At 37.5% G+C, this 22,400-nt stretch overlaps 1 protein-coding gene across 4 annotated transcripts; it reads right to left on the bottom strand.

Annotated features, from left to right (window-relative positions):
• Positions 1–1,340: 1,340 nt before the first annotated feature.
• On the bottom strand, positions 1,341–16,929 carry LOC103715142 (protein transport protein Sec24-like At3g07100). Of its 4 annotated transcripts, none has more exons than XM_008802679.4 (14): positions 16,720–16,929; positions 15,271–15,347; positions 9,888–10,995; positions 9,668–9,806; positions 8,348–8,538; positions 8,084–8,191; positions 7,704–7,907; positions 7,342–7,573; positions 7,098–7,247; positions 6,813–6,969; positions 5,759–5,886; positions 5,351–5,673; positions 4,845–5,030; positions 1,341–1,966 (listed from the first exon to the last, which is right to left on the bottom strand). In XM_008802679.4, the coding sequence occupies exons 3-14, from the start codon at positions 10,953–10,955 to the stop codon at positions 1,736–1,738; spliced, it is 3,117 nt and encodes a 1,038-aa protein (XP_008800901.2). In that variant the 5' UTR covers positions 10,956–10,995; positions 15,271–15,347; positions 16,720–16,929; the 3' UTR covers positions 1,341–1,735. The 4 variants fall into 4 exon arrangements, with proteins under 4 accessions (XP_008800901.2, XP_008800900.2, XP_026663511.2 ...); XM_008802678.3 differs by having other exon boundaries at positions 9,888–10,992; XM_026807710.2 differs by lacking the exon at positions 16,720–16,929 and adding an exon at positions 16,410–16,662.
• Between the last annotated feature and the right edge of the window lie 5,471 nt (positions 16,930–22,400).

Here is a 22,400-nt window from a genome sequence, read left to right as displayed (position 1 = left end):
AAGGGGGAAGACTCGTAGCCAGCTCCTGTTCCCGTTTTATATGGGACTTTGCTTCCTTTTGGTCACGATGCAAGAATCTTCCCTCTCTCTCTCTCTCAATCTCTTTGCTCCCTTCGCCTTCCGAAGGCCTTCCATTGGCCCGAGGCCTTAGGCGATCGCCTCGATCGCCTAAGGCTCGGATCGACTCTGGCCATATGGACGTGGAAGTATTGCATGGACCAGGTCCAATGGACCTGGCCTAACCCGGGGCACATGTACGGTGGATAACAGGCACTTCTCATTTGATCTTGAATTGTTTAAAATACAAAGGCGTAACGTGGCAAGTGACCATTGGGCTGGTTCACAACCCGCTGGTTTGGGCTCTGTTTGGTTTCTAATTTGGAACCGCACTCACTCGGCCGGAAATGGGCTGGGCCATTTCGGAATCAAAAATTTCCACTTTTTTGCGTGGTGGGGCCTGTACACATGGCCCATTGTATCGGCCTAATCTCTCCATCCATAACGACGATTTGGAGACTGACGGAGAATATAAGCCAACTACTTTTCAACTGATTGCCTTTAACAATAAAATGTGTGGGCTTTAAATATAAAATTGCATTGGAGCCTAACCCTTGAACCGAAAAAAAAAAGAGGAAAGAAACTTCAGAACCAGATATCATAAGGGAGTTTGCATTTTGACTCGAACCTCCCATGAATCTCACATCAATTTTATAAATGCACCAATTACTCGTGTTATGCATTAGACTGGCTGAAAAGTATATTTTCTTGGTCCCAGGGTAGCATCATACTCACGAATCCTCCACAGTTTAGTATTGCACAGGAGAGGGCCAGTTTACCAATCACGACCATCCATTTGTGTCAAAACGACTACGATTGAGCAAGCCACCGTAGACATGAGTAGCAACCGTGCAGGCCCCACCCAATCACGTTATACATGGACGGCCGTGATGGGCAAACCAGCCCTTTCCGGTTCAACAGCGAACTTGAGAGGCTCCCAATTTCTTTTTCCCGAATGTTGCATCTGCCTAACCGTTTGTTTTTTTGTTGTAACCCTGCCTTCCAGGTGTTTGCCATAACTTTCTTGGCTACTCATATGTCACACGCTAACCGCTTTCAAATTTAGCTAGGCGAGATTTGATCGTAGCCATGCATATCTAATTACCTGATTCGCGGCAAAAATTTTACCTCATTGAAATACTTTCTTCAGTCGTGGTGTAAATTATCTGGAAGCTGCCAAAAATTTGGCACAAGAGACTGAATGCTTCAATCAAAAAGAAAGAAAAAAAGATGAAAAAAAGAGACTGAAAGCTCTCAATCGAATGGCCGGAGGGCTTTGCAGGTAAACAGAATTGCAAGCTGAATTGTCCACTTGCAACGTCGAAATAAGCCAAGATTAAGGGTCCCGGTGTTGGAATCCCATGCCCAAAACAACTTAATCAAGCCCAAGTACAGTTCATATTGTGATACAACAAGAAATTTCTATTGACCAGAGAAAAGAAACGAAAAAGTAAGCAAACAAATATAATATAAATACTAAAACTAGCAACTCATATTACAAATGGAATGCAAACCAAATGGCAAAACTTGATTGTTGGTCGCCTCTTGATTCAGGCTCAGTGGTTCCTTCAGAACACAGAAAGGCTCAGAACTCAGAACTGAATACCTATTCTTCTTCATGCCACAAAATAAGGACCAGTAGTTCCCGAGAAAATGGACTGAAGCCATATTACCCTCTTCATGAGCTTTGTGATTGGCGGTATATTTGGAGAATCCAATCAACATAGCTGCTCGTTCCAGCAGTCTGATCCTCGATGAGGTTGGAAAGCAGCAAGGAACCTTCTCTTGGCTGTTCACCTTGCCTAACCACTCGGCATAATTGAAAACAAGAAGGATCCTTCTCCCTCAATCTTTTTATTATCCTCATCAGTTTTCTTGAGTACTCATTATCATGTTCAAGCAATGCAAGCTGCAACTCGAGAAGCGAAAATATTAGACTACAGAACATACGAATGTCGATAATACCAACACACAAAATTATAGAATCAGACGATAAGACCATTTCTCTTTCCTTTTTTTCGTTTTTTTTTTTGGTTTGGGGTGGGGGTGGATGGGTTGGTCCCGATTATATTCCACTATAACCCAAGACTATCTATATGAAATCTTTGTATAGAATAGCAACAAACACCAATTGCTAGACAAGATGAACTCAGACCATTGGCAGATTTATGGAGCTCCTTTATTTCTACAAAGTCACTCCCAAGAGGCACCTTTAATGCAGATCGGTGTTGATATTTAAAAATCTGTAAATGAATTCCGATCAGTGCAGCAAAATCTGCAAGGGAAACGAATATATGCTCCCAACATGATCATATTTACAAGCTGGGAAGAACACTAGAGAATCAATATCACAAGAGAGGAAAAGACAGAAGAATAGAATTTAATTCCCTTCACTCATCACAAAAATTGATTTTTACACCATCTCCTCTCCTTATGTATCTAAAGATATAATAAGCTTACTAAATAGGCTCCTCAAGTAACTACAACACCTCTATATGCTTTCTGAGGAAAAATTTTAAAAAAGAAAGCAAATAAGACACTTTCAATCAAACTTTTTAAAAAGCCAAGTTTGTATGTTTTGCAATAGCCAAAAAACCATCCAAGTCAATTAAAAGCCACAGTTGCAGTGGCTTAAAACCTTTCCTACACCAACCTAGATGTGAATAGGACTCTGGATACCATTCCACACAAAAAAGAATTCAAAAACACACAAAAAACTTTGCTCTGCCCAAAGAGTATATAGAATCCAATCTAAACCTAAAACTAAATCAACTTAGTAAAAGTTCTTAAAAAATAAGCCCTTCTTATGCAATTGGCTTGTGGTAATCACATGCACTCCTTCTGGATCCTATAGATGAAAATTTTGATTGCGTACGTCTCGTATAATCTAGATTTGAGTTCAATTTTTGAGCTCGAACTTGACTATTATCTTACCTAGCTAATTTGGCCAAGCTTGGGTGGGGTAGACCTATAAAACTGGAAATTCAATCATAAGTTTTAACACTTAAATCCAAATCCAATATCCAGACAATGGGTTTCTGTTGGACTTAAATCAAATTCAGTTTTGGTAGAATATAGGTCTAGCTAACACTATAAAACCTCCATTAAGATGAAGTAATGAGAATTGCCCTATATAGCACAGTCAGTTCATGTCTAACAAACATGGAGCAAATACAAATAAGAATAAGCAAAAGCTAGTTTTTCTAATTTCTTCTAAAAGGAGTCCTTTGCTCTGAACTTATTTGAGAAGCATTTTTACAGAGATCATCACTACAAAATATATCAAGCATTTTCTTAGCTTAAAATCCATAAAAGAAGTTCTGCATATAAAAGAAACAAACTCAAGCAGCAGACCTTGAAATGCTAGATGAACAAATGTTAGAAAAAGATGTTGCCATACCACTGCGGATCGAGGACAAGCTACAGAACTAAATGCCCCCGTGTTAATCATCACATTAACAATACACAGAAAGCTATGTTTAATGAGAGAATACAGTGCTGCAAGTATAATTAGAGCACAACTTACTAGTGTTAGGGCAATTGGATTTTGAGACAATTACACAAGGCTTACAATACAACTTAAATTGGGCCATAAAGCATTCAAGCATCCTGCTGGCTATGGTGGAGATGGGAGACAAACAGACTCTGTCTAGAGTTCCCAACCCTTTGATGGAGGTGACCCGGGATGGACCCACGCCAAAGAAGTCACAACTGAGTGGTGTGAGGAGAGAGGCAAGGGTGGTCGGAGTATAAAAGAGGAGAGGGTGTGTAGAGGTGTAGGGTTGTGCTTCTCCTTTGTAAGAACAACCAGTGATAGAATATACTGCACTGAGTCTATGAGTCTATTTGTAGGACCACAAGTCTTTCTGCTTCCAATAGGAATTTAGACATAGGAATGACCCACATCCAATAATAGAGGCCAGAAGCATCTTGTGAACTCTTTGAAGCTCTAGACAGAGGAACATACATTGCAGCTTAATGGCTTTTTTGTGGAAGGTGGTGTCTTCCCTACATCTTAAAAGGGGTAGACAACCTCCTGCCTCCTCTTCTTCACTCCCATCAACAAGAATTACTGGATCCCCGTTAATGATGTGGTAGATGGCTGAACAATGGACTCCCAATTATATTGCTCCCTGAATATTATTCTGGGAATAAGGATGGAACCCCTCTCTAATGAGAATGCATAGTGTCCCCTATTTGGCTGGAATTGATAAAAAGAGGCCTTTTTTTTTTTCGTAGACAGACAGTTAAGCTGGGAACTCCAGCCCGTAGGTTTAACTGCATGGTAGACCATTAAATGAAAGTCCAAAGAACCTTCTAGATCTTAGGGTATTTACCAATTCCAAGAGTCCAACAACTCAAGCCTAAATATGGTGAGATAATACATTTGGGAACAAGATTGCAAGTGAGATGCCTCAAGTCATTACAACGGTTGCTTATCTATTGTTTCAACATCATGTTCTGAAATTCATTTCCTGAAGAAAATTCTGATTTGAATTGCATCGGATTAAGTATTCCTACAAAAAACAAGCATTCGGTGGTCTAATTCATAAAGTAGGCAATAAATAACAAGCTCTAACATGGTGCAAGTTATTCAAACAGACGTTTATTTACTATTCCAGTAACATACTAACACGTTATAATATGTACTTCCTAAGAAAAATTTTAAGTTTAAAATTTATACTTGAATCGGACGAAACATCCCTACTACACAACAGGAATACAGTGGTCTAAGTTATAAAGTTAGCATGAATAAGCTTGAGAATGGTTTAAGGCAAGAACCATACCTTCGACAGATCAGGGAACCCAGATAAGTCGAATCCAAGTATACCATTAACTAAATCAGGTGACAGCATCCTGCCTAACCAAATAATGAAGCTGAATCCATCGTCATAAATGTACAGGGCTCTGGGATCTAAGCTTTGTGCACTCAAGGCTAACTGTTTCAAGGATTTCTCAAAATCCTCTGGACCCTGTAAAAATGAAATTCATAATGAATAATTAACTACCAGACTAATTTTAAAGAGATGGCATATATGCTGATGAAACAGTTCCTTAGAAAGATTTCTGAAAGTTAAAACATGTACGAACTTAATGATATAAACATAACATTCATTTTAATTTAAAATTTCATTTAATAGAATCAGAATTTTTTGGAGAATGTGTAATTTTCTTTAGAACTAAATAAACTCAGTGCTCTAATACGTAATGTCCAAGTAAATTTCAGGCCAGTATCTTCTTGAAAGTAGCATAGATTGACTTAAACAAGAAATGATAACGGATGGAATAATACCTTTATGAGGTTCTCATCTATCTTATATAAACCAGGATAGAGAAGTCGAAGCATCCTTCTTATAGGTAAGATCATCATATTGTAACCAGCCGCACAGCGTTCATCAAGAGAAGCATCAGCATATCCTCCACGAAGAGCTACAGACTTGCAAAGAGACAGTACATATAATGGCAAGAATTTTAAGGATTCTGGAAATATCAGCCTCCCACCCAACCGATGTTGCATGACATATAGATTCCGATACTCTTTAAGGCTTTTCACAAGCTTTAACTGCATTAACTGGCGAGCATCGTCCAGCTTATGAGATTGTGTCTTTTCAATAGCTGTAGGTTTTTCAGACCATTAATCAGTAGAAAAGTATAGTAGGATGTGATCATTCTTAGAAAATTCACAAAATGTTTAGCTTACCAAGCCTGCTTAACAACGAGATAATGGCCCCAGTATCAGCCTGGCGGTACATTTCCCCAAGATCTGCTACTACAGGTGCAGCTGCTGTATGAACTCTAATTCGTCTTTCACCTGAAGAGGAAGTATATCTTGTCCATGCTAAGGACACACAATAAAATTTAATCTGACATAAGAAGAAACTCAAGCATACCTAGAGATGCCAATGTATTTCACATGCATTCTTTAAACATTTGGCACAAATTGCACATAAAAGAAAATCTGAAGAAAAATAATAAAAAAAAACAGTTGCCAGTTTAAAATTGAAATCATCATGAAGACCGGAAAACAGGTCCTTAAAATCCAGCAAAGGAAATTAAGTGCCAGGACATTAAATTCCAACTTGCCTACCGACTGCTAGACTAAACAAATTGAATAGAAAGGACGGAATAAAATAATGACACAATAAACCCAAAAGAGGAAAACAACTAATGCCAAAATACAATCAAATAACAGTAACAAGCAAGCCCCAATCTAACTGTTTCAGCTAGGCAAATATATAAGAGGGAAAAAGATTTCAATATAAGGTTGCAATAATGTCTTAGACACATATCAAACGGCAAAGAACCACAATGGGACTGCATCTCCCGCTGCTGTTGTTGATGTTCATAGTTCAAGCATAAGTTCACAAGTTTTGTGACAAGAACTATTATCCCTCCATCTCTTTGCTGCTCTCTTGCCAGGTGCATGTAAAGACATGCTCACACTTCCACATGCCATTCACAAGTGTAATTGTCTATTCTAGTAATTCCCACCCCACCCCCCCCCAGTCTTGTGTGTTTTGCAGATGTGAAGGGGCATTAAGAAATTGCTTCATAATGATGACTATTCTCTTAAGTGTTTTTACTTACTCTGATACTTTTCACCCACTCCCCTTTCTTGCATCTAAAGTGTTGCTTCTGAGAGTTAACTTGTTTGTGAGCTTCCATTTCTGAGGAAAAGAAAGCAAGAAGAGAATAGGATGATTATAAGACCAAAAAAAAAGGACTCTACAAGCACCTACAAAGAGAAAGGATACAGCAGGGCAACTTGAAAGTATACGGTCTGAGTTGTCATCAAGGTGTCCTCCAAAGATAATTGCATCGCGAAGGCTTTATCACAATCCACAGCTGGAAGGGCTAATAAATCTGTTGACCTTAGCATAAAATGGCCATGATAAGTTGTAAAGCGCACCCCTGAAGAACGGCAAAATTACCTTAGAATATCAAATAGCATTTTTAAATTTTCTGAGAATATCAAATAGCATTTTTCACAAGAACATATCAAGAGGTTTGGGGGGGAAAAAACTACTCTATCTACTTACCTTTTCCACATCTAATGCGCATCACAGCTTCCCAGGCAGTTTCCCTGGTGAGGTCTCTGGCCAGTTCATATCTAAGTTTCTCCTGGTGAGTGGTTGCCTGAAAAGATGGATGATGATACACCTGGCCACCAGTATATTTGGCAAGAGATCCTGATATACGATAGAATGAGAGATATACATGTCAAAAAAGGAATGCCAATATTCGACTAGATGATTGCAAAAACAGTTTTGCGCCAATTATTACCTAAGGAAGCTATATCGGTGTACTTTTCACTGAAAGCATATACGTCCACTGCAATTTGATTCTTCGTAAATTCAGCAGCCATCTGCTTATAAAATGGATCTTCAGGCATCCTTAAAGTGTGTTCTTTATCTGTTCCATAAATACGAAGATCATCTCCTCGTAGCCTTAGGCGCCCAACACCGAGAGAAGGTAATGTACTTTGAAACACCAACAACTTTCCTCCAAGTCGACTCTGTCCAAAACAAAATAAAGGGGGGAGGGGAGGTCAGATGCATAACATAATTTGGTATACACAAAATTATCAAATCCACTTAGAAGCACTGACATAATCAACAATAAGTCACCAGCGGATATCATCTTACCATAATCATGAATGCTGCTTTAAGAGCAGGGCCCAGGGCAGATTCTACATTTACATTGTCTTGAAACATGCTAGGCAAGCTATCCAGTAATGCATCCACAACATGTCTAGAATCGGATAAATTGACAAGAAGATCATCAGGCAATGGTAAAAATATATCATCCAGATCTGCTACCACCAGCATTTGAGGCTGTGTCAAGGAAGACTGGAAGAACAAAAATAGTTAATTGATAGCAAGGTTGCTCATCTTAAAGGATCATCAAGAAAATAGGACAAAAGTATCAACCTGCAAAAGTGGAATTATAGGAGCAGAAAATTGCCATAAGATCAACAGAGTAACTATGTTCAGCGTTCAGATCATTGGAATGTAATAATACATGCCTTTAAATTATGGAAATGCAATGCACTATCGAAAGTTAAGAAGCCAATCTGTGTCCTAGGGAAGCCAGGTAGCTCATCAAGACAAGACTTTATGGTCTTTGCCACAATCTGCATAATATGTTGAAAATGAACATGAATTCCATGTTTCAGATGAAAGAAATAGAGTAAAATCACAAAAATTGATCACAAAGTGAATATAACAATCAGGGGTATGAAAGTAGACATAGAAATAAAGACGAGCTTAACAGAGTCAAAAGTGGTTACCTCAAGCAACCCACACTGAACTGCAGATATTGACACATCAATAAGGAAAAAATATACTGGTGGCATGGGTGGCCGCACCATATATTCAGTAGGAGCAACAAATTCCACACTTCCCTTAGAAAGCTCAGGTCTTTGATCAAAATCACATCTTCTGCCACTAGCATCCAAAGCACAATAATATTCCCCAGGAACTAGATGAGACAAACAGATATATATTAGCATAAAACTTGGCAGAAAAAAGTTTAGAAATAAGGGCAAGATGACATGAACTAGAAGCCATGTTATCAAATCTTATCCACAAAGCTTGTAAAAAAAAATACTTCATAGTATAATTTTATTAGTACAGATGAATGATTCACTAAATAATGTTTTTAGTAGAATACCTATCAAGATATATAAGGAAATCAATAAAACTCAACACTCGGGTCTGCAAGAATGTTTTACTGAATGATGAAAACATACATACTAACATTTATATAACAAGAGATGTGTAGTTAATGAAAATGCTCCCTACACAGGAGAGCTATATCCATTGCTTAGATGGGCAGATCATATACAAGATTACATATAGTTGGGCTGTGTGAGTGCATGCCTAAATTAACTATTAGTTGCATTTCATTTTTCATGAGAGGACTTATTGCCTGATGCCTAAACATTAATTTGCTTTATTGCCTCCTACCTAAGGCTGTCAAACAGCCGAGCTGTTAGCAGCTCGTATTTGGCTCGATAATACAACACTGCAAGACGACCATAATACAGCACTTGCAAACTTGTCCTATGTGGTAGACTTGTAAACACTTAAAACTTAAAAAGATCATCAACATCTTAGCTGGTTCTTGCTTCCCTTGCCCTGAATTGGTGCTTATTAGGAGTGATTTTTTCATAAAGATTCCTTGTCCTTTCCCAACTCCACCACCACTAAGATATCGATTAGCCCAATTCACAACACCTTAGACTAGAAAGCTGTCATATGATTTATCAATAATTGCAGTAGTCTGATGATACTCCTTACAGCAAAAGAGACCATCCTAATTTACTCCTAATTTGTCAAAATGGTCCACTCCTTATGAATTTGCAGTCTTAACCATTACAATAAACTTCACCAAGTAAGCAGGAAATATTATCAAAAGGAAGGTGAGATAATATCAAAACTAATCAATTATATAGGGGAAAAAAGCCTTATCAATTAGCAACTGTGACATCTATATCACTACAATAGAATTAAAAAACAAATAATTGCATGACTCAGGGCCCAACATCTCGGTAAACAGAGTTATATAATCATATTTATATTAAAAAAAAACTCAGCTTGGTAATTACCATCATTGAGCAAGGAACAAAGGTTGCAACGCCACTTCCTTCCTGCATCCGTGAAAGTCACATATGGATTCACATATGTGCGACATCTCCTACACCGAATAACACCAGCTGGTCCAAAATTGACAATTGGTACTTCCTCCTGAAAAACAGAATTGTTAACCAGTAGTTCGCAGGAATATAAGAGAACCACTATCATGAGCAAAAGAAATTATAAAGTTACCCCATCAGGAACTTCTGCTAGAGGATGAACCACTGCACCAAGAGGCAAATGCCACCTAGCAAGCAATGACTGAGAAGTTGGTATTGCATGAGTTGTCAGTCTAAAAAATCTTTGGTGACAATTTAAAGGGTATGTCTCTTGAATTTTAATAGCCTCTTCATCACCATTTAATGGTCTTGGCAGTGATTTGGCATCAACACCATGATCAAGTGACCCAGGAGCAGACCCGACAGACAATGACTGGAACTCTTCAATCAAACCTTGAAGGCTACCTCCCATAGGAGGTCCTGTGTTAGGGTATTGCATTTGCTCCCTTGAATTATAACCCAGAGGACCCCCTAAAGGTGGTGGTGGTGGTGGTGGTACAACACCACCTTGGTGAACATGATAAGGAGAAGCATGAACTGGAGGAACATGGAAAGATGGAAAAGCCTGCTGCGATGGTGGCTGTGAAACTGGTCTAGGAGCAAGGAACTGTGTCTCTGCAGGAGAGGGCGGCATGTTACCTCTGGGGAGCACATTGGAGTATCCATGCAAAGATGGCTGAGGAGGTGGTCTGGGTGCAGAGAATGATGATTCTGACAGTGGCGGGGGCATATAACTTCTAGATGACAAGTGGGTTCCAATTTGGGGTGCAGGGCCCATCGGCACAGAGGGAATCTGGGGCTGAGGACGAAGAGACCCGATAGGGGGTGTAACTGGCAGACCCACAGAAGGAGGACCCCGCAAGGGAGTTCCAGGTTGAGCAGGAAGAGGAAACCTAGTAGCATGTGTTTGCTGATAGATAGTTGCATCTTGTCCAGGGTAAGATGTTGGAGGGGGAGGACTGGATGGACCATTATACCTAATTGGTGGTGGTGGTGATGGTGATCTATAATCTGACATCTGTGTGCCAGTAATGGGTCGTGAGGATAAAAATGGTGCTGTGGTTTGCGGAACACCTGATGCCCCCAAGCCAACAACAGGACCCGGAGATATGAAAGGTGTTGAAAGCTGTGGAGCTGCTGGAGAGGGCAACACAGGTCTTCCAGGAACATTTGCTGGCTTATCATTCCCCATGGGCTGCATATTTTCTTGATAGTATTCAGCTTATTGCAGGACTGACCTGCTACAACACAACATGAACATTTAAAGCTTAACATATAAAGTCTCATTAACATAAAATAACTGAATGCACGGATGTAATATTTTCACGTTATATTAATAAATTAACCACCTTATCTGAAATGAACACATAATGAATAAAACAAAGAAGACATCAAATCAATTTCAGGATGTAACTCTGTGGATTTACATTTCCACTGATCATAACCTCCCAGGTAATTAGTAGATGCATCCAATAGTAAATCTACAAGTTATCATTGTGCCATATTTTTAACATCATGAACAACATGCTTGACTTATAAGGAAAGAAAGGTTATGATTTCATACAATTGTTATTCAATCCCTCATATTAAGGCTGTTACAATAGTCTGTGATAAAATGCAACATGAGATTCTCACAACGGATTTAGCATCTGATCTCCACTCTTTGCTGAGTGCTCAACAAAAGGCCCCTAATATAATCGATATACCATGTCAGAGACCACTATTGGCAAATATACCTTTACATGCATAATACTTTACCAATCACACTCCATGCACACAGCTAAAATAGTTTGGAAGATTCAGAAACAATCAGTAGCATATTAATATCCACTCAAATCTCCTGTTCATATTCAAAGCAATTAATGTGACTATCCCAATTAGTTGCTGTTATTTTGAACTCCTTCGCAGAAAATGGCTTTTCAACTCTAAGATGAATAAAGATGTGTCAGACAGGCAAGCAGTTAATTATCCCCATTAAAGGCTGACCTTCAAGCTGAACTCTTACAGCAAATTCTTTTGGGAACCTGGGACCTTCCAGCATTCGAGAGGCTACGAAGGATCATAGTGACGAGGTCCTCATGGTCTGTGAAAGGCATCAAGAGAAGGGCTTTTGCTTCCTCTCAGAACACTAACTCACATTTAATTATATGCCCGTAAAGTCATTAGTAGGATTAAGGAAACTAGGCCAATTTAGAATTTTTGTTGCATCTGATATAATATTAAAAATGATAGCAGATATATAGTGTATTCATGAAGTATTTTTAAAGAAAGTTTTGACCTATATTGTTGGTATGTGGAAGCAGAAAAACAAGATCTTTATGCTGGCAAATTATTACTTTGTTTCACCTCTTGGTGTTTTATTTCTATATTTTCACTCAAACAAAATCTAATATTTTTTAATATTTTTTATAAATTTATAATTATGTTGCTCAACCTTAATAATATATATAACCAATTAATCATCTTCCACATCTCATTCCCATAACTTGTTTTAATTGCATTGGAATCCTACAGATCTGAAGTAGATTCAATATGCCTTTATATGTCTTGACTAACTACCAATGCTTTCTATAAATAAAACAGCTCCTTTAAAAAACAACTCCCACTCTAATCTCCATCATCAATTCAGCTTCAAAGAACAACTCTACATTAGCTCATCACTCCGAAGATTGATATCAACAAAATCAAATTCCAATCTTCATGTACATCATCAGAACATTGGGAGAGACTAGAGAAAGGCTAAATAAGTTGTTTGAGTCACCTGCTCAGATCCATTTAACAAAGGTTTCTGGATGTTTGAGGGGTTATAAGTTAAGGATAGGATTAGGACACACACACACATAAACACAGAGAGAGAGAGAGAGAGAGAACCAGAGTCTCCGGTAGCATAGCTGAGAGAGAACGGGTTCTCTACCCCTACAAGAATGGAGCAATAGAAGTATTGAGAATCCAAGATAAGGTCAAGGTAAGACGAGCCATTTATCATTGGGCAAGAGAGAAGACTTTAACATCAAACAATCAAGAGCTGTTTCATCTAGTCATTGCATAACACAACTATGTTAACTTATGGTGGTGTAGTATGAACAGGGAAGTAACTTTATGCACACCAAGTATCCATGTGCTTGAATGACAATATAGTCAAACCTATCATGAAAACATGCATGCTTGCACATTACTTTTAGGGATCACATGTAAAATGTAACAATTCAATTATATAAAAGTAAGGCAATTTACATGTTATAGTAAGTCTTAATTAGGCATATATTAGAATTTCACTTAAGAAAGATTTCACTAAAGGGTTGAGTAATTATTAATAATTTAAGCAACTTGTATATGACAAGAAAAGATCATAATTGCAAGCAAAGACCAATAATACGACTGTTTATTATAGCAGTTTCTAAGCTTTTACATCCTATGCTTCACTAAAAGAAAAAATCTTGAAATTTGGAGAAAATCATTCGAACATGTCCCCCCATTTTCGCAATTGGTTAACAAAAATATATATAGCTCTGTTAGGTAATCTTATTACACCTAACTATATAACATCTCTAAAGTTTCTTCGGGCAACTTCTTTAAGCACTCTTTCCCATAAATTCGCCTTCTATATTACAGTCAACTATGTCAACCTATCAAATATGATTACACACTAAACAATTGAAAGAATTGAACACGTTAACTCAATCCACCAATCCCAACCCTAGATTTGACTTGTGTAACTTTTTCATATTCCATCTTTTATTCATTTCTACTGATATCTTCCTCTGTTTTAAGTGTTGTACATTAGTACTCTCTTTCTCTAAACACAATTTCCTCCATAATACTCAGAATTTGGATAGAATTTGGAATAGAAGCAAGAGCAAACACAAAGATAGAATGTTGATCCAAAAGAAGATGGATACAAAGTGATGATGAATGATGCATATGGTTGGCAAAAGGAAGAATAAACTGGGAGGGGCCTCTATTTCGTTATATTCTTCAGAAGCATCTAGTGTAATTTTAACCTAATTTTATATAAGAATGATACCATATTAGGCCAAGATTTTGTTAAATCTTGTAACTAAAGGGTATAACGTTTTTCTTACTGTTATCCCTTTTTTTAAAATTTTGTTTGTACAAAGCATGCTTGTACTCTAAATTCTTTTCTTTATGAGATACTCTTTGTTACTAATGCTTTCTTCCCCTTCTCCAAAAAATGTTTTGACACAAGATTTAACTAACTATGATTAAGGCTTTGTATTTTTTAAGAAATTTTAACATTAGTACCACATCTCTCTTGATGCTAAGATAATGCGTATAATCATCAGTTCAATTTGCCTGAAACTTTGGAAACAAATTGACATGGTTAGGCCTCTATCAAAACCAGGGCTGGTCTGGGAGTTTCTAACAGAACTCTGACCATATAGATCATTTGTGCATATTATTTTGTCAATTCTTCATTTTTTCCAATTTCTACAAAGCATTTTTCCAAGATTAGATGAAACTTTGCAGGTTCTGAGAATATATGAAAGCATCTTATGTAACATTCCTAAAAACATTGAGAAAGTGTAAATAGGTTGGGTATACTAAAGCTCAATTCTCAAAGATACATAGATAGTCATGTGTCAAATGAAATCAAACAATGAATTGATAAGTTATAGTTTAAAATGATGTGAAACATTTTTAAATTTTCTTTTAAAAAATATTAAAATGATGCAAACAAAGGTCCCAAAATTCAGTATATAAACTAAAATGATGTCTAAGTTATCTTTTTTGAGTTATTCTATTTTATATTTCATTTTCTCTAATTGGATCAAAAACTGAACTTCTATGGGCTGCTGAAGCCAAGATTTCTTATTATGATATAAATTGTGAGTATACCTTAGCATCTTATATAATTGATTTTTCAATACCCAGACTATTGTTATTAATATTATTTTATGTTTAATTTTGAATTTTGATTATGTCATAACTCCTTGAAAAACAAGGATTCACAAAGCCAACCGCAAATAGTTGGGAAAAGATTTGATGGTTGTTGATATCCTAGTGATATGTGAGAATATCAAACTGCTTTCTTCCCCATATATAATGCAATCCCAACATGGATAGACCACTGCTCTCTCTTCTTTATCAAACACACTTCCGATTCTCTCTAGATAACAATTTAAGAGCGAAAGAGACAAAAGAATACATCGACATCAAGCAAATCTTTATGTATCAATTGACATAACACAAGATGTTCTCATGTCGAAACACCAAACTCCCGAAAAATCACTATTCTATGAAGGTTACAAGCAATCCATCATATAATCCCTTTTAGATCAGCTGCACGCATCATACAATGCCAAGCATTGTTGCAGATAATCAGGAAACTAGAAAAATTAACTTTTTATAAAATAGTCTTTGCATCAAATACCGAAGGCAAACCTTATGTAGCAAAAATTACCTTCAAGTGCAGATACATTAAATATAAAAAAAGGACTGGCTTAGCAATCAAATCATAATACAGAAAATATAAAAAAGTTGAAGCAAAAACTCACCTTGACATCGTGAGGACAAAAATACAAGAAAGCCAGTCTACTTTCCTTATCTGATATGCACAGCAACAGATCATTACCTTGACATTATAAGTAAAGGAAAAAAATACATAAGGATTGTAATCATATCAAAGGAAAATCAAGAAAATAATGTGAAAGCACACAAACCCCAAAAAAGAAAAATTATGCTCAAAATATTATCATAAACATCAAACAGCGGAATATCTAGTCACAACAAAATGAAATTTGTGCATACCAATGCGGGCATCAAACCCTCAACTTAGCATACAGGAACAGTAATTCAAACACTAAAGTTCAGACTCTAGGGTGACAAAACCCAACAGGACATATTTCTCTGACAACAAGGAAATGAGGCAAGTACCTGCATGAAGAACTCCCGGAATATGTCAAAATTCAAACAAAGATTGGAGGAGAGAGTACAATTTAGAATTGTAAATTCACCTAGACATATTGGCCAAAATCCAAGAAACCTAGACCAGGAAGTTCTAGAGCAGGTCAGATAATGGCTGAAGAAGGAACATGCATGCACAAGGAGGGGACGGTCACAAGTTGAAGATTTAAACCGGTCCCTTGACCGCACGAAGTAAATCATCAGTCTGCACATCCTAACACTGATCAAAAGGGTTAACTGGAAGGGGCATACCTCCCAGTTCAGATTGTAAGAAGCACAGTTCAAGCAGCAATGTTACAGATTATACATCGAGTTTAGCATGCCAAACAAGCAATCACACATCATGCCATAATAAGCAGCAATGCTATAGATACTAAGCAGCAGTATATAAAGACCCCAGCATTAGTAGACATCAAAGCAAAGCATGAATACTCCATAGCATAAGCAAAATACCAAAACATGGCATAAATTCAAGCAGTATAGTAAGATCTAAGAGTGAATTATTATATCAATGAAAAGACCAGAATTTCGCATAATTAACCATCAGAGCACAACGTTAATAATCACACCACATAGAAAAGATCCTAATATAAGAATAAGCAAAAGACTTAGATCGAGGCACAAAAATTCATAGCAAGAAACAAGTGAAGTAAACATCAAAGCAAGCTAGAAATCAGAAAAAAAAAACAACAATTAAAAATCAAACAAAAAATTACAGATGCAAACACACAGATCTACAGTGGGAGTAGGTTAGGCCTTGAAGGATAATTCCGTGGGCCAAGGCATGAAGCAGAGGTGGGCGATCCGCAACTGGGGTTAAGGCCAGGTCTTGAAAGAGAGGTCGGAGATCTGCACATGGATTACGATTAGAGCCCGAAGGAGAAGTAGGAGATCGGCCGGGCGTCCAACAAAATGGTGACCTTCCATTTAGGGTTAGGATTAGGTTTCAAGTAACGACGATGGGAGAGAGGGATGAAGAGAACGAAATAAAGACGCAAGGAAAAGGAAAAGGAATCCAGTGACAGGAATTGGAGAACCACCAGAGAGGAGGACGACCGGCGGAGATCCGAGGGGCAGCGATGTTGTCGTCGATGGAGGGAGGGCTGTCGATTGGAATGACGGGCGGCGGAGTTCGGAACGCGGACGATCGGCGGAGCTCGCCGGCCGGGGGGTCGGAGAGCGAGAACCCGCGAGAAGGGAGGGAGAGGGCGGGGTCAGAGAGAGAGAGAGAGCGAGGGGTGAAGGAGCTCGACGAGGTAAGGCGAGAGTCTTGAAGCGTTTCTAAAACTAGTCCAATGTCATCAAGGTTCGGCCCAGTCCATCTACGGTGCGGATTCCAAGCAAGTCATGGGCTCGCTCTCCATTTGATGACGCCTCCACCCACGTCGTCGGCATCTTCTTGGCAACTCTGGCGAGGTACGAACTCCTAAGAATTAAGATTTTCTATCATAAATAGTATAATTGCCCTAAAAATTTAAACCTTTTTATTTTTTTAGAACAGTGTTGTAAGAATCAGTGCCAAACATCTCTTCTATAATAACACGAGCTTCCGTCATATTTTGGTTCAGACATTTGCTCATATAATCTCACTAAAGAAAAAACTATTTTTATTGTTACTAACAGTTAAAATTAAATCCGGTTATCTAGGATTCGATTTTGGAACCATTTGATATGTATGGTCCATAATTTAATCTTATATACATCAACAAGTGGCACAGATTCTAAACATGTGCTTCCCGCTCTCCTACCAATGTATTTTTACATCCCATAACTTCTCTCTCCACCTTTTTAGATTAGCTCGAATTAAAAATAGCACTTACAATGGGGTGGTTTCTTTTTCTTCTTTTTTTTGTGCACATGCTTCCTTTCAAGCTCAAGATGGCCCATCGTACCAAAGAAATAAAAAAAGAAAAAGAAAAAGTTCAAGGTAGCCCAAGTTTTAGGATAGCTTAATTCCTTTTCATGTGATGATGACCTACAATAGGGTTTATGTCTTTCATGTCCTACACAGCTGGATTTTTGTGATATTGTATGTGTTCCTTTTTTTTTTTGATGATATTGTATATGTTCTTTGGAGGTTACTTTGTACGGTCATTTGATCCAAAAAATTGTGGTATGGTAGTCCTTATGATTAGATCGAGATCTTACTATTATATATTGATTGCTGTCGTTTTTCTTGTACCTGTGGTTTCACCTGAATGGTAACTTCCTGACTTTTGGCATTAAAATATTGCATCTGAAAATAAGCAGCCAAAAAATTTCTATCGTGCTATAAAATTGATATGGTGCATGGAAAAATCTCTATCTCAATTAATTTATTCAGAGGTAGAAATATATCTTAAACATGAAGTTGAATTTCGCGTATCAACCAAATGGATCTCTTAGTTGCACTCCCGGTTGGTACCAAAGCACGATGCTCGACCTTTACACCTGTGTCGAGTCTCGCTCATAATCACTTGGCTCATCAAAAGAATCTCAAGAAAGTTTCTCCAAACTCGTCATCATAGCTATACCATAGACTACTTGCCCTCTTCTTAATTAAATGCAAACATAAACTGCACAAGCTAAGGCTAGCTGTTTGTCTTACACAAAGCTTTAAGCAAAATTAAGCATGTAGTCCCAGATAACATTATTAATTTACTGTACGGTACCAGAATTATTCCATCCATGGAATGCCTTGAATCATAAGAATCTCCATTTTTTTTTCATCAGCATCTTTTCGAAAATTGGTCATTGGTATATGAGGCACCCGAGTCAATAAGAAAAAGGTGCGAGGTTTTTTCTATAAAAAAAAAAAGAGAGAGAGAGAAGAAAGAAGAAAAAAAAAATTAATACAAAAACATACAAAAGTTGCTAGACGTTGGAGAACTGTTATTTTTTCCTGTCTAGCTGTGCTTTTTTGCAATTTCCCATTCATAATCCTGCCTCTTATAGAAAATAAACAAGAAAACATAAGCAAACAGTTTCTATATAGCGCACGTTAGGGAAGAAAACAAGGCACGCAATTATGAAGAACTTCCAACTGTTCTTCTCTTTTATTTTTCAGTTGAAGAATTGCACCATATATTAACATTCTAAGCTTAAGGGGGCATCACTTGATCTCAACCCCTTTATTTTCATATACAAGGTCAGTAGAAAAAGACTAGTACGTTCAGAAAGTCTTCTTCAGAAAGTATACAACTCTCTAAGCCTAGACCTTATTCATGTCTAAACCCTAAATGCCAGTTGAATTCAACCGTCTTAAACCCTTCCACAACAACACCCATCTTAAACCCTTCCTCATACCCATGACATGAACATTTCCTTCTCAGCTATATACAAGCGAACCCTTAAACACAGCCTTGAGACGAAACCAACTTAATCTAAATCCCTTCTAGTTAACCAAACCTTAAACATAACCCAACTAAAAACTTGATCATTCCCGACCCAAAAAGCCATGCCCAACCTGAACCCAACAAACCCCAGTTATCCAACTCCAAGACCTATCAAAGTCCATCCATGAGCCTGAGCCTCTTTAGTGAGGCCCGTGACCCATGGCCATTACAACCCAAGACACACAGGTCCATCAATTTTAAAACTCATTTATGCAACCCAATTCATGATCCAAACTTCTCATTACATTTTCCAATTAGAATAATTGTTAGCCATCTTTGTGGCCACCATAAAACCACCCTATAAGCCACCTTCTCCCACACCTAAAACCTTTCCATGACTATAAATAACCCCTTTTTCTTATTCCGAAGGTTGGTATGTTTCATGTGTCAACCTTTCAAGTTAGTACCCTTGGACGTTTGTCATCATCTCCTGCACGCTACGAAGCTTGATACGTAGCCACCACTCACCATTTTCAAACCACAATTAAGACTGAGCTGAGCTGATATCTACTATTATAATGCGAATGCTCGGTTACGACTCCAAAAGGAAGGTTAATATAGCACTATCAAATTGATGTAATACAAACCTTTATATAGTAAGATTATTGATTTGATCATGGTTGAGAAACCTCAGCATACTTGTAAGTGTTGAATAGTATGACGACGGAGCTTATTCAAGAATCAATAAGAGAAATAAAAACATCCTGCAACAGGATCATCGTCGTCAAATGTTTGGATTTCGATTGTTGCTGTAATAATTTTGATAGAAAATTAAAATTAAAAAATAAAATAAAATGAAAGAACATTTCACATATGCAAATGTTTTAACATGCATATATTTTCCTTATAATTAGAATTTGCAGTCTAGCTAGTCTAGGTAACGAATTTGTTAGTAAATTTATGCTTCAAAACTCGACGATGGTGGTGTTTAAACAACTTGATATGTTGCATCAATTCCTATCATAAGAGCCTCCAATCTAGCTTCGTAACACCACCAATTGGAAGTTCTGCCACCTGGCATGTTTGGAAACTAAATTCATTTGAACTGATAGAAGAAAGTGATGAGTTTTGCTCTTCTAGAGGCTAAAGCAAACATTGGTACATATGAAAGCTAAGAACCACTTACTGGTTCCACTTGGAATCAGCAAACATCCTATCTCTTCTTCAAGAGCAAATTGAGCTCATGGATTATCTAATGCCAATGAACCAATCATCTTTCAGTATTTCCCGTGCTATTGATTGATTTTGAGTACTCTGCTTTTTCACCAAAAATACTGCACCTATCAGAGGAAAAATAGATGCATGATAGAAATCAAAAGAAGATTAAATACCTTTTAGCCTCTTATTTTTCCAATCCTATTATTTTATTTACTACTCTCATATCTATTTCAAAACCATTTGGTTTTTCTTCAGGTCCACGTCTCAACTATAAGATACATCAATAGAGTAACACATGATTCTCCACTGCTACAGCCTGCTCCTTTAGAAGTTGTTCATGCACAATGGGTTACAAAAAAAAAAAAAAAAGGTGAAGCCCTCATTCAAAATTCCATACCTTCTCTGAATCGCATTGAATCTAGTTTTTGATAAAACCATCAAGACATCTTACCAACTTTGCAAGCTAACACCTTCTTTCTATTTCCCTTTTATGCCCATTTCTTTTTAGCCGTGCTATCTCAAGCTCCATATGTTAATCACTCAGAGAATGCGCTGGTAGAGACTTGAATTTAGAATCTCTAATTGCTAAGCAAAGGAATATATAACCACTGAGAATCCAATTATATGCTGCTAAATAATCTTGAAAAAAAATATTAGTTGTACTCGATTCAAAATATCTTGAATGAAACAAAACTGCCTTCAGTTTATCTAAATTATACATCAGCAAAAAGCTCAACTCAGAATAATCAAAGAACAACTTGAAAGAAGCTGACAATTGGTCGTTGCATTATAGTCAACCATATTATTCAATTATTCAACAAATTGATGTCGTTCTCTGCATTAGAGCTATCGAAACCACCTCCCCCAAATAAACCTTCAAACTCGTTCACCCTAAGTTACCTCATAGAAAATTCATAGGAGAAAAGAGAGCATTTTGTGTAATTGTAACATTCTCGAGTGAGAGACCATCCTACTAGTAGGAATTTGAGACGTCATAAACCTTGTCTTATATGGCTTACTAAGTAAGGAGGATAATGGATTAGGTCCAATTATACCATAACCAACTTCAAACTACTTTTTAAAATTTAAACCTAAAATCGCACTCAACTTGCAACCTCATGCCGATAAGTAGCAGTAAATCCAAATAAATTATGATACATTATCCTAATTTGCCTTCAATATTACCGGTGAGAGCCATCACACACCAACACTCATACTAGGTGCAACATATCTAATCCAATAAGATTCGGAATCCTCAGTACCTAGACCCAAATTTTTAGTTGATTTCAGATCGAGCTAGTGGATTAGTGCCTCCATTTTTGGTTTTTTTTTTTTTTTCCGAGAAGAAAGATGTTTTCTAATGTATGAAGTCTAACTTAACGTAAGATTTGGGTTTAATCTATTTGAGCCTTGCCCTGGCTGGGCAGTGGAAAAGCCACCCGGGTCGCCGCTTTCCAAAAGTCTTCGTGCGCCACGCGGTCCCGGTGCCTTATGATGCTGTGGGCCCCACAAGGCGAATGAGAAAGTAAGGTCATGGTGGGTCCAGGTGTCCGCCACCAACGGTGCAACGCCTTCCACGTTGCTGTCTGAGGCGTTGCATGTCTCCTCAGTACCCGTCTTACTCGGACGTAGGGGACCCACCTCTTTGTCCAATAAAAAGCTCGTCGTCTCGCCTGGTGATGCGCCGATTCGAAGAAATCACATGCTCTGGGGCCGGTTGGCCCAAATCTTTGTGTTTTGGTTTTTTTTTTTATTTTTTTTATTTTTTTTATCCTTTTTGGGTCGTAGGGGAGACAGGTAGGTTGGAGCTTTATCGATTCCAAATGATGGGTTTGAGATTTTATGGGCCGGGTCAAGTCAGGCCATTTTCTTAGATCTTTTTATTATTTAATTCTTAACAGAAACAACGAGTTAAGATTGATGAGACCATCAATGCCAACAAAAGTATGGATTATAATTCTAACAAAAGCATCACTCATCATTGATGCCTCCCTTTTTTTTTCCCCCGTATGGGATGGTGTTCAGGTTGATGAGCTTAGGCCAAGGCATATATTATAATCTAGTTTAAAATAAAAAAAAACACAATTTCTCTTTCTCTTGAGTAATTAATTTCAAAGTAGAGTTTGATAAATCTTCAGTGTTGTTTGGATAAAGTATTTTAATCTTATCTAATAAGTATATAATACTAG

Source organism: Phoenix dactylifera, chromosome 11, assembly GCF_009389715.1.
Source record: "Phoenix dactylifera cultivar Barhee BC4 chromosome 11, palm_55x_up_171113_PBpolish2nd_filt_p, whole genome shotgun sequence".
Taxonomy (NCBI): domain Eukaryota; kingdom Viridiplantae; phylum Streptophyta; class Magnoliopsida; order Arecales; family Arecaceae; genus Phoenix; species Phoenix dactylifera.
The sequence above is the reverse complement of the archived record's forward strand: the minus strand, read 5'-3'. Positions and strand labels throughout refer to the sequence as shown.